The sequence below is a fragment of the Vulpes vulpes genome, chromosome 4 (assembly GCF_048418805.1).
Source record: "Vulpes vulpes isolate BD-2025 chromosome 4, VulVul3, whole genome shotgun sequence".
NCBI lineage: Eukaryota > Metazoa > Chordata > Mammalia > Carnivora > Canidae > Vulpes > Vulpes vulpes.
Window position 1 is genome coordinate 117,554,003 of NC_132783.1, and position 13,078 is coordinate 117,567,080.

Genomic DNA, 13,078 nt, shown 5'->3' on the forward strand with positions numbered 1-13,078 from the left:
CACTTTCCCCCTGAAAAACGCATACTCACAACAACCTACAGAATGTGTATCTTATTTCCCACAGACCCCTCTGGCCCTAAAGCCCATCTGAGAGTATGGGTACTGGAGACAGCAATGGACAATGAGTTGGGAGTCCTGGGTTCAAGGTCTTGGCCTATTTCTTCATCTGTGAAATGGGGAAAGGGTGGACCTCAATGGGAAGATCTTACTGGGCACAGGAGCTCCTCATGCAACCACACATGGCCCACACCCTGGCCCCTCAGTGGAGCTGCTCTGGGGGCCAGCCCAGAGCATTCTGACTCCTTCTGCTCTGGCTTCCTTACCCCTAGGCCTTGCTCTCTGCTGAGTAATCAGATCAGCTAACCTGGGCTGTGACTTTCTGACCATCAAGAGGTTCAGGATGGTAATCCTCTCACAGATAACAGGTCTGCCTGCATTTACCAGGAACTTTCTGGAATCACCCCAGCTCGTCTCAGAGAGGTAGAATGCTTAGGTATCTTAATCGAGAGTGGGGAGACTTTCCTGAGGAGACCGGACTTTGATTATGAGCTGCCTGCCATGTAGCATCCAGGCAAGATGGTGAGTGGCTAGAAACTCAGGACTGGGAAAAAAATTAAAAAAGAAACTTAGGACTGGAATTCTGGAGAGAGAAAGGGCTGTAGAGAAGCAGATTTCAATCTTACGTGATGGTCCGTGGCTTTTACCATTTGCAGAGGCAGTGGGATCACAGAAACCTTTGTGAAGCTGATGGAAAATATGCATCCTCTGCCCAGAATAATGCACAGACATAGAATCATTTCATTTAAATTTTAGGTGTGTTCGTGACCACCCAGAGCCTCCCCGGGGATTCCCAGCTGATGCCCAGGTGGTGGGGATGGAGGGAAGTGGTAAGAGGGCATTGGAGAGAGAACGGGGAGCAGTGATTGGCGGGGAGAGGAGGTAGGGAAAGCAAGGCAGGGTGCCAGGGAGAGTGCAGCCACCTAGAAATGAAAGGGAGGACAGGCTTCAAAGTCTGAGGTCCGTGGGGCCGGTTGCTGCCTGGTGTGGGGCTGGCAAAGTGGATCAGGCCCGTTGGGGCTGCAGGGGCTGGGGGGGCATGGGGTGGGCAGGCCTGGCACAGCTTCTTCCAAGGAGCCCGGGGGTGGGCACCAGATTGTGGTGGGTTCATGGAGCGTGGGAGGTGGAAAGAGGAGGCAGCAGATATCGGACACTTCTTCTGGAAGTTTGGCAGCAAAGAGGGAGGAGGGAAGTGGACCAAGCTGCTGGGTTGAGAGAAAGGTTCTTGGTTTTTAATTTTAAAAACTGGGGGAGCAGGATGTTTTTTTGTTTGTTCAGAATAAGGGAGACCTGTGTGTGTGTGAGGACGCGGCCAGTGAAGAGAAGACCCTAATAATCGTCAGAACCCCGGACAATCAGATCCTTAAGGAGTCCAGAGTGGAGGAGGGTGGGCTTGGTGACTGTGCTGTCTCCAGAAGGCCCCCATAAACAGTCTTCCATCTGCTGAGACCCAGGGGTCTGCCCTGGGCTCTGGGCAGCTCAGAGTAAAGGTGAGGAGGTTTACTTTAGAGGAAATTGGCCAGAGGCAGTCTTGGGTAGCAGGAAACTCTTCCCATCCCTGTGCAGGAGACACTTCTCCCAAATGGCCCAGGAGGAAGTGTGGCTGCGGGTCCTCATCCCCATCTTTAAAATGAGGGGCCAGAGAATAAGCAAGCTGGTGGCCAAGCTGGGTGAGGACCCAGGTCTTCCAACTCCCCCATCGGATGCTCCGGTGCTCACCTGGCTTCCATGTCAGCATCTTGAGCTGTTACTGGCCAGAGAGAGTGGTGAGCCCCCTTGCGGGCTGACAGCCAGCAACTCCCAGGACACCGGGACTGCCAGGCAGCCAGAAAGCAATTTCCCAGTGTGAATCTGCTTTTCACGGCCCATTAGCACGTTCCCACATCCTCAGCCGTGCTGGACCCACCCTCCCCATGCCCTCTCCATCTGTCTGCTGGAGGGCAGGGCGGGGCCTCCGTGCCTGCAAGTGCCCACACACAGGGGAGCCGCCCCTTCCCCTCCTCACCGAGGCCCCCACCACCTCCTCCCCTGGCTTTCCTCTTCCCTGAGCTTGGCAAACAAGGTCCATTTTGTTTCTGATGATGCCAGCTGTTCTCATCACTTCGTAGATAATGATGCCTATAAAAGGCGTTGTTTCTTGAGCATTTACTAGACTCCGGGGACTGTGCTAAACCCATTGCATACCTTATTATATCTCATTGAATCCCTGAAACAACTGCACAGGGTGGGTACTATGCTGATTTACATTTTACAGGCTTATGAAGGTTAAGTAGCTTGCCAGTAAGTGGCTGCACCACGATCTGAACTCTGGGGGGGCCTGTTCTTATCCTCACAGAGCTTCACTACCCAGTATGGTGGTTACCGGCCACATACGGCTGCTCAAATGAAATAAAGTCAAAAATTCAGTTCTTCAGTCCTACTAGCCATATTTCAAGTGCTCCATAACTATATGAAGCTAGTGGCTGCCACACTGAGCAACACAGATTATTTCCACCATCACAGAATGTCCTGGTATAGAATATTACAGATGGAAAAGCGGTCTGTACTATTTAGCCTCATTCCCACCCGCACCCCCATGTTGCGGAAGAAAGAAAGCAAGGCCCATGTGACATCCTAGCAAGGGCTGGGGGCTGAGATTTTGGTCCTCCAGTGTCTGTCTGTCTCTCACACACACCCTTCCCTACCCACACTCCGTGACCTGCTTGCTGACGTGGATAGATATTTCATACCCAGGGTGATGCACCTGTGCCTTGCCACACCCAGAGCCTCATGGAATCACATACGCAGGGCACTTACTGGGCCGCTCATGCACAGCCATGGGCAGACATGCCCTCCTGACCCCTTGGAACCCAGGAACACCTTCGTAGACCCTCCCAGAACCCATCCAGGGACACTCACACTGGGTTCCCACATGCAGACCTCATCCCTTTCTCTCAGGACCACCCCTTCTCCACACCCCATCAGTCCCTTCCACCCTGAGCTCCCTACATTGCTCTCCTCTCCTCTCTGCCCTGTGCTGTCTCCAAACTCCTGCCTGGTCACCTGCAGGCCACCTGGTCATCTCAGGGCTGTGGGAGGGTTAGGCTGGATTTTTTTGTTCTTGGCCAAGGCTGCTAGGCTGTGGCCACTTGCTCATGCAGGATGGTAATGCAGAAATAGGCCTTTTTAAAGCAAAAGCTACAAGAGAGAGGAGGTTAGTCTCATTTCTGCTGCAGATTCTCCTCTGCCCCTGCCCCCATCCCCTTGACCCCCAGCACTATGGCAGGCAGAGATGAACCTCCCCACTTGTGGATGGAGACCTGAGGCTGCATAGGTAGAAAGAGGGGCTCCCCGACCTGGGTCTTTTGCTCGCCCCATGTTCTATGTACCTGGCACTGTGAGCAGTGTTTCGCTTGTGTTACTTCCCTTGATCTCCCCAGCAAACCCAGGAGGAAGATGCTATTATTGCCCCCATTTTGCAGAAGGAAACAGAGGTGAAGTGTCAAGTTCAGTATCACAGTTGAGGATGTCACAATCAGACTACAGGGCTTTGTGAGCCCAGAACCCCCTGATCTTGAGGGTCACACTTTCCTGCCTTTGGTGAAGTCAGAAGAACAAGTGCAGGGGACCTGGATCCTCTTCACAGACCCACTAGGAGTATTCCTGTTTGCTTGAGGCCTCAGTTTCCCCATCTGTTAAATGGGGATCCTAGTTCCAGCTCTGCAGTGCTGCAGTGGTCGAGAAGGAGCTTATGGTGCACATTTAAAAGGAGGATACATTCTGGGTACCTGAGAGGCTGGTGCCCTCTGGATCAGTAGCTCTGAACTGGTTTTGATAAACTCCTCCCTCTGAGCAGCTGCTAAAAGCTATGCATCCTTGCCCCAGAAAAAAATGCACATACCTACTCTCAGAGGCACAGGATGTCCTTCAGTGGGTACATGGTCCCTGGAGCTTCCCTCCCCATGATAGAACCTAGTTAGAACCTCTAGTTAGGGGTGCCTGGGGGGCTCAGTCAGTGAAGCATCTTCCTTCAGCTCAGGTCATTATCTCAGGGTCCTGGGATCGAGTTCTGCATCAGGCTCCCCGTGGGAGCCTCTGGCTATGTCTCTGCCTCTCTGTCTCTCATGAATAAATAAATAAAATCTTTTAAAAAAGGGACCCCTAGTTAGAAGCTAAGATTTATACAAAAGCTTGGCATTGTGTTCTGAGAAGGAAGTTTAGCAAATGTTCCTTCTCTTGTTTTATAGATGTGGCTCTTAGGTCCTCAGCTCCTTGGGCAGAGCCCAGTTTCATGGGGCTGTCAGGCGTCCCTGCATAGAGTGGCGTGTGACAGCACCGTCAGTGCTGATGTCAGGGCATCTAGCAGGTCTTCCCCAGAGGGCGGGCGGGAAGGAAACAATCATCTGGACCATGTGTTAAACAAAAATACAGATCCCTTGTGCCCCTGCCCAGAGGTTCTGGTTTGGTTAAGTCTGGGTAGGGCCCTGGCATGTGTTTTGTTTTGTTTTTAATATCCCCGCAGGGATTCCAAAGCAGCTGGTTTGATAACCATTGGTCTAAGATCTTTGCTTGGAATGGAATTATTTTACTTCATTATTTACTTTTTACTTAAAATTTGTTTCTTTAGTGGAAAAATTATATCCATTCTTCCTTCGCTGCCTTCCTCCCACCACCCCTCCATCCCTCCATCCCACGTTAATTGAACTCCAGCTCTGGACCGAACATGGGCTAGCTGCTGGGGAGTGAGGCAAGACCCAGCCTCTGCTCTCAGGAGCTTACAGCCCCTCTCCTTCCAGGCTCCTGCTCTCACGGGAGCTCTCCAACCTTTCCCAGAAGGGGCCACTTCAAATGCTCTCTCCCCTGGGCCCTTTGGGAATCGTGGCCTCCAGCTGGGCAGGAACCTGAAGGCCTTCAGGTCCATCCCCCTGTCTGGGTGCGGTGGGCGCCTTTGAGAGATGGGTTGTAGGGCAGCCTGGGTGGCTCAGTGGTTTAGCGCTGCCTTCAGCCCAGGGCCTGATCCTAGAGACTCAGGATCGAATCCCACATCGGGCTCTCTGCATGGAGCCTGCCTCTCCCTCTGCCTGTGTCTCTGCCCATCTCTCTCTTTCTCTGTGTCTCTCATGAATTAGTAGGTGAAATATTAAAAAAAAAAAAAAAAAAAAAGAGAGAGAGAGAGAGAGAGAGACCGGTTATGCCCTACCTTCTTCAGATTCCTGTTCCTATTCCCAACACCCTGTTGTAAAATCCACTCCCCTGTGTCATTATGTTTCTCACTGTGAACTCAATCTGCTTCTTGCTTCTACAAGTAACATTCATGGAGGCCCTATTGGTTGGTAGCAGACATTGGGCACCAGGGCACAGGGCTGTGGAGAAGAAAGTCAAAGTCCTGGCCCCGCAGGAACTTACTGTCAGGTGGAGGGACAAACAGGACGAGAGATCCCAAAGGATCTTGGGCTAGATGGGGAAGGGTGGAGATAGGGACGGGTGGAGTGCTCTGGGAGCACTGGTGAGGGAGTCCTTAACAGGGAAGCTCCTCTGGGAGGGGGACTCAGGTCTTGCTGCTTTCCTGGGGCAGGTGGGGTGGGGGAAGGACAGCAAGGGTGCACACCCCAGGGAATGTCCATTGCTGTGTGAGGCTATCCACTTGCCCAGGAATTCTAGTGCCAGTGGATAGTCTAATGCTTTCTAGTGCTTTCTGACATTTCCTGGTCTCATGCACCCACCTGGCTCTTTCTTCCTCATCCCTCTCCAGTTTTCCATCTGCTCCATTCATGCTGCTCAGACATGAAACGAGGGACACCATGCCAGGGTGTGTGCAAAGAGGGCATCTGTGCCAGCCTGCAGGCTTCCTGCGCTTGCACCCGCCCTCGTGTTCAGGATAGGGCATCAAAGTTTGGAGGATGTGATGAGGCATGGCCGTGTCAGGAACCTAGATGTGGCAGGCTCCCCTGGTGGGGGAGTGCAAATACTGAGTTCTAGGCCTGGCCCTGCCCATGGCTAGCTATGTAAGCCGTCTACACTAAGCTACAGTGGAGCTCAGAGTCTTGAGCTCCACTCCTGACTTAAGAAATCAGAATCAGTGTTTTAATAAGACACCCTGGTGACTCATATACACATTAAAATTGAGGAAACCTGCCCACACACTTGCTTCTTGCCGTTAGTCTGCGGTTAGGGTGCTAATGGCAGTGACTACAGTCAGTGTCCGACTCTGTAGGGGCCTCCTCTGTGATATAAAGGAGTTGCACCAGATGACCTTTGAGGTAGGAAGTATGGCATAGTTCTGAGATGTGAGATCTCACCCTCACACTTGGTTTTCTGATGAGACACTATGGTCAAATTGTTTTGTTTTGTTTTTGTTTTTTTTAGAATAAGATGCCAGTATTTAAAAATTGGGAAATTTCACATAAATAGCCAGACTTCAGGCTTTATTGAAAAATTGAACAATCTGGGAAGCCTGGGTGGCTCAACTGGTTAAGTGGCTGCCTCTGGTTCAGATCGTGGTCTTGGAGTCCTGGGATCCAGCCCAACATTGAGCCCCACCTCAGGTCCCCTGCTCAGCAGGGAGTCTGCTTCTCCCTTTGCCTCTCACTCCACTCACTCATGCTCTCTCTCTCTCTCTCTCAAATAAATAAATAAAATCTTTTTAAAAAAGAAAAATTGAATAATCTGGGAAGTGGGCCACATTCCACATGGCAATAATCAATGTACCCATGTAAGCACTGAAACTCACAGTTCTCGCCCCAAATTTTTTTCCAACCACCAATACTTTGAGTCCCAGGAGCCTCTTAAAACATGTGAAAAGATGCTCGGCCTCACTCAGTAGGAGAATTACGATCAAGCATACACTGAGTCACCATTTCCCACCTGTCTCTCTAGCAAAGATAAGAAAGTTTGATAACACACCTTGGACAAGGGGAGAGGTGGTCCCTTCACATATTAGGGAAAGTCAGTTGGTACAACCTCTAAGATGGAGAATCTCCCAACATCTATCAAAATTACCAATAATACCTACACTTTGACCTAATAATACAGTTCTTGAAGTTTATCCACAGACACATGCACGTATGGGCAACGTAATTCTAATGCACACATGTAAGATCAGTCATTGCAGTACTTTTTGTAATATGGACTGAACTAACCTAATTGCCCATCAATAGGGGACTGGTGAGGTAAATTATAGGACATCAAATAATGAGGAGCTTTTCATATTACAGTATGGAAGGAGTACCGGCAAAATATTTACTGAAAAAAGGAGGGTGCAGAACAGCATGCAAGGTGCCATACCCGTTGTGTGGGGGAGAGTATTTGTGGAAAGATGCTCATGGACCTGATAATGCCATCTGTCCCTGGGGACGGGACCTTGAAGACTAGGGTACAGGGGTGAGAGGGAGACTTCTTACTATCTACATTTTTGTATCTTTTGAACTTTGAACCATGTTGATGTGTTACCTACTCAAAGAATGGAAAACTAAAATCTTTCAGAGACCTGGATTCTGTGATTCTGATACTACGTAATTCTGATGTTTTATTTTTATTTTTTTAATATTTATGTTTTATTTTATTTTTTAAAAAAGAATAGGCACCTTTTGTTCACTAGAAAGTTTGTGAGAAGTGCGCAGTGCCCTCATTGCCCTCTGTTCAGGAATAAACAGAGGGATAACACACACTCTTTTCTAGATTTCACCACATTTTGTGCAAGGCATGGCATAACTGGCTTTGAAGAGTTTTTTTTTTTTTCTCATAAAATGCGTTCTTTTGGCAATAAGAAATTTAAAGGTAAGAATAAAGACTGACTGGTCAAAGCAGAACACTGTGTACAGTGGAAAATAAGTGAAAATGGGTAGAAGATTCTGATGTTTTAGAACTTGGTGAGCCCAACTTATTACAACCCTGGGAGGCTCATCTCTCATGAGGCCAAGGCCCTCGTAATCTGCCAGCAGGGGTTCTCCTGGGTCTCCAGCCCTGCCCTGTCCCAGAGTCAGGCCACAGCAGCCCCTGGGAGCTTGAGCAGCCCTGCAGGAGGGTTCCCTAGCTAGCATGGTACAGATGCATGAACTTTGGCATGTCCTAGCAATGCTTCCCTTGGACCCTTCCTTACCTCCTTCGCCTTCTCTGTCCTCCTAGGGGAGCCTTCTCAGTGGTACGCAGGTGTGTGAAGGTGCTGGCTGGCCAGGAGTATGCTGCTAAGATCATCAACACCAAAAAGCTCTCAGCCAGAGGTAGGTGGCAGATCCATGCCGTGCCCACCCTCTGGGGCACTTCTTCCCTCTACACCTTGGTTTAGAACGAACCGGGACCTGGGTTTGTCCCCAGGTGATGCTGCAGTGGAGAGATCATTCTTCCTGTGGGTATTATGAGAACAGATCCCTCCATTTTCCTTCCTTGGGGGATCTAGGCAGGAGGTCACAGCCTCTCAGGCCAGGCTCGCTCTCTCTCCCACTCAGGTGAAGGGTAAGGTGCCAGGTGGGACTCCTTTCCCTGCCCTTCTGCCACTTGCTTCCTTTCTCATCTCCATACCTGTGCACCCACCATTCCCTTTCCTGGCTCTTTACAAGGCTGGCCCTTTCTCAACCTCCGGGTCTCAGCTCAATGTCACATTCTTTGAGGGATTTCCTTGATCCCTAAATCTGAGGGTGTCTCCCTCATTGTATCTGTCATTACTGTTTACCTTATTTGTGGCTTTACCCCAACCTGGACTTATCCCATTTACTGGCTTGATCCCGTATTTAACATGCATCTTGAAGATAAGCTCCAAGATGGTGAGGATGGGTCTCATTCCCTGTTATACCCAGTACCTAGGACAGCACCTAACACATCTCAGCACTCTATCACTGTCCAGTAACTCCAGGTACGTTCTGTTTCAGCCACCCCAGTCTGCTGTCTCATCCCTAAATATTCCCCAGAACAGTGGCTCCCAAACCCATCCTCACCCTGGAACCCCTGGAGAGCTTCAAGAACTCCTGATGCCTGGGCCCCACCCCTGGAAGTTGTGACTTAGTCAGTGTGGGGGTGTGACCTGGGTTTGGGAAAAATCTCCAGGTAATTCCAGTTTGGAAGTTGTAATAAGACCAGCAGTGTCAGCATCATCAGGGGATTGTTATAAATGCAAATTCTTGTTGGCAGACTTAAGGAATCAGGATCTGCATTTTAATAAGATACCCTGGTGATCTGGGTGGTTATTGGAACTTGGAAAGCCTGCCCAGGAGCCTTGATTCTTGCCCTTGGCATGTGGTTAGAGCAGTAATGATAGTAACCACGGTCAGTGAGTTGGGGAAGGTTATCTTCAAAAATCCAATTCCGGCTCTGAAGAGTGTCTAAGCTGCCTCGGGGACCCCCTGGGGTGGAGGAAATCCTGCCGGTTTAGGGTCAGCATGGGAGACATCACATGCGGGGATGGCATAGTGTCCAGGTGTTTACCTGGCACAGGCGGCAGCTGTGTCTGAGCTGGGGCGCAGCAGGTGTGGGGTTCACAGAGGCTGGTACAGGATGTTCACACGGTCCCCCGCAGGCTTCCCAGCAGGCCCCGTGTTGGACGGCGTTGCTGCTTTTCATCTCACTGGCTCAGTGTTTCTGGGAGCCCAGCGCTTCCTTGTAGCTACTGAACTCCCCCATAGGCAGCCAGTGTCCTACAGGGCGAAGAGGCTGGGTGTGTGGAGGGTGGTTCTCTGGGGGCCTGGGGCCACAATGGCACCCGTTCAGCATGAAAGCTGGTGCAGAAGGACGACACCTGTGGAAAAGTCTGGAGCCAGAGCCAGGAGCAGGCAGGGAGCCAGGGTGGGTAGGGAGGCCGCAGCTCTGCCTTAGGTCCAGATGCTGGGATTTGCCCTGCTTACTGTGTGACAAGTGGTAGTCTGGAGCCTTCTCTGTGCTTTATGTCTCTAGCGATCAAAGGAGATGTCCCAACCACTGCGATACAGCTGGGGCAAGATGAGAGCCACAATTTGGGGTGACTGGTTGAGGTTGCTTCAAAATGAGGAAGGGTCAGGAGCCAAGGTCCTCCCTGGATGCTGGAGCTCTTGGGCCAGTTCACTGCACTCTCAGAGCAAACCGCCCCCCCCCCCCCCGCCGCCTCATATTCTCTCTCTCTCTCTCTCTCTCTCTCTCTCTCTCTCACACACACACACACACACACACACACACACACACACACAGTGACAGATAGAGACAGATGTATACAGGGGACAATGGAAGGGGCATTGCCTCTTTTCTGGAAGGTGATTAAGCATTCCTCGGGCAGTATAGACTGGGCGGTGCCAGGAGGAAATCACCAAGTCCTCTGTCTTCGGCAATTTGTAGAGGCTTTGACATCCTTCAAGAGAGGTGGCTCAGGCCTAGGTGAGTGTCAAGGGTGGGAGTGGGGAGGTTCTCAGGGGAACCTTCTCAAAGAAGTCTGCCAACTGCCAACGCTTTTCCCCTCAGCGGGAGAGGAGGAGCAGAGCTGCTTTTAGCAGGTTTCTTTGTTTGCCACTCATGGTGCCTGGGGTGGGGAGCACTTTGATGCTGAATATTTGGCAACATACCCTAAGCCTCTCCTGCTGGCACTCCCGGTGACTTTGGCAGCTCCCAGTGGGGGCCTGGCCCACCCGGGGTGTCAGTCCTCCCCTCACACCAGGGAGCTGTGGCTCCCCTCCCCAGCCCGGGTCAGCCTCTTCTTTTGCTGAGTGGCTCCCCAACCCAAGAGATTTTTTGGCATGTATTTTAAAACTACTCTTTTTAAATAAAAGGCTCATAGTACACACAATTCCAAGAAGTCAAAGGCATGGGATGGAAAGTAAAAATTTTGCCTGTCTCAGGCCCTGCCAAATCCCCTCAAGGAGCCTTACAAAAAATGCAGCTGCCTTACTTCCACCCTGGAGGGTTGGAGTCAATAGGTGAGGCCAAGCTCCTGCATTTAAAAAATCCCATCAGCGGTTATGATAGCTAGTCCAAGCTCAGGGATAACTCCCTGCCAGGGGCTCTGTAGGCTTCCTAGCCGGATCCTCACCCAGCACACAAAGATCATTAACATTTTAGGGATGGCTGGGCACGTGGATGCGAATGGTGCAGCCAGGAGCGAGTCACAGGGGGTACAGAGGCCTCCATGGTACCCACCGTCCACCGAGTGCTGAGGGGTCACTTCCTCTGCTCCCAGGCAACCAGTCCCAGGACATGGGCTGAGAAGCGTGGCATGAGCTTCTTCAGGCTGCCCCTGAGCTTCAGGTCCATGCTGTGAAGGGGGCAGGGAGACAGATCCTTCCCGCCTTCCTCATCTTACTCCCTACCCCTGCCTTGCACTCTTGGCCCTTGGGATTATTTCTCCAACCTCCCAGGATCAGGAGCCCTGTTGAGGCCTTCTAGAGGGTGGGGACATTTCCTCTTCCAAGACTTGAAGGTCTGTTTCTTCCCCTGGTTACTCTGCCTCTGGCCAGAGCCCCACTGCCCATCTGCCCGCTGGAGGGCTCCCCATGCAACCTCCCCCTGCCCCTGCCCTGCAGGCAGAGCCTTCCAGGCTGTCCAATGGCACTGCCCTCATGCTCTACTCTGTCTTGCCCGGCCCTTTTGGCACTCTCTGCACCTAGGAGCCTCACTCCAAACCTTACTGAACCTTACTTTCACTCGCCTTTGACTGCCAAGCTCTTGGGTCCGCCCCCAAGGAGGAGGGACAAGGTTCACAAGGCACCATAGTGGGCATCAGAGCAATCCTCCCAGGTACCTGGGCAGGAGGCATCCATCAGGCCTTTCACCATTGTGGGACTATATTGAGCTGAATGGATTGCTTCATCAATTAATTATGAGAATGGAAGGCAATATAGGATAGCATTTATTTATGAACATGGGTTGAAATCCCAGCTCTGCCATTGCTTAGTGATGGAACTTTGGACAAGCTGCTTAGAGTCTCTGGGCCCTGGGGTATGGCAGTGACTGACAGACAAGGTCCTGCTCTCATTGCACCTGTTCTCTAGGGAGGAAGACTGTAAAGAACATTAAACGTATACATAAGCTGGGTAACTTTAGGTAGCAATGAGGTACCACACAGGGTAGTGGGGAAGTGATGGGGCCAGAGAGACACTTAGATAAGAAAGCCAAGGGAGCTCTCTGAGGAGGTGATGTTGTGTTGGACCTGCCTGAGAAGGAGGCAGCCATGAGCAGACCCAGGAGAAGAGCATTCTAGACAAAAGGCCCAGCAAGTGCAAAGGGCCTGAGGTGGAAAGGGACTTGGTGTGCCTATGGCCAGAAAGGTGGCCACTGTGGCTGAAGCTCCAAGGCCAAGATGAGGCAGGTCCAGCTGGTTCTGGCTGGCTGTGGTGAGGAGTTTGGATTTCAAATACATTGGGGAGTTTGATGCTGAGGAGTGACAGCATCTAATTCACATTTTAATAAGATGTCTTTGGCTGCAGAAGACTATTGGCTGGAGTCAGGGGAGCATCTAGGAGTAGTTCCTCAGAGCTCTAAGTTTTTATTTTTTATTTTTATTTATTTATTTGAGAGAGACGGCTGGGAGGGGAGAGGGGGAGAGAGAGAGAACCTCAAGCAGACTCCGTGCTGAGTGCAGAGCAATGCGGGGCTTGATCTCACCATCAGCCAAAACAAAGAGTTGGACGCTTAACTGATTGCACCACCCAGACGCCCCAGGGATCTGGGTTCTAATGTACCCTATTGAGTGACTTTGATAACGGGGCTGTTCCTTATCACTGGGCCTCAGTTTCCTTACCTACATAACAGAGCAAGGCCTCAGAGGTCAAGAGAAACACAGTCCTTACTTTCTTTGAGGCATGTCAGAAAACGAAAACATTTCAGAGTTACAAAAACTGTTGGATAACATATATGTTTACATAAATTCAACAAATTAATGCTTTTAGCACTGGAAGTTGCAATGCAGTGTGATTGGACAATGCACAAGATGATTGCCAGGTTTATAAAAACAGCTCCTGGCGTTTCCAGCAGCGAGGGCTGGCCATCAGGCCCAAGTCTGGGGCTCTGTGATCAGCGCGTCCTTTCAATGCTGTCAGCTTAACTGGGCTCCTGGGTGACTTCACACGGCAGCGAAAACATCAGAATTCTG

General features: G+C 50.9%; 1 protein-coding gene across 2 annotated transcripts in view; it reads left to right on the plus strand.

Moving 5' to 3' along the window:
• Positions 1 to 13,078, plus strand: part of CAMK2A (calcium/calmodulin dependent protein kinase II alpha) — a 65,572-nt gene that overhangs the window by 8,708 nt on the left and 43,786 nt on the right. For both annotated transcript variants that reach the window (XM_026008688.2, XM_026008694.2), the window contains exon 2: positions 8,161 to 8,255. In XM_026008688.2, the coding sequence (XP_025864473.1) occupies positions 8,161 to 8,255 (95 nt within the window). The remainder of the gene's footprint in view (positions 1 to 8,160; positions 8,256 to 13,078) is intronic.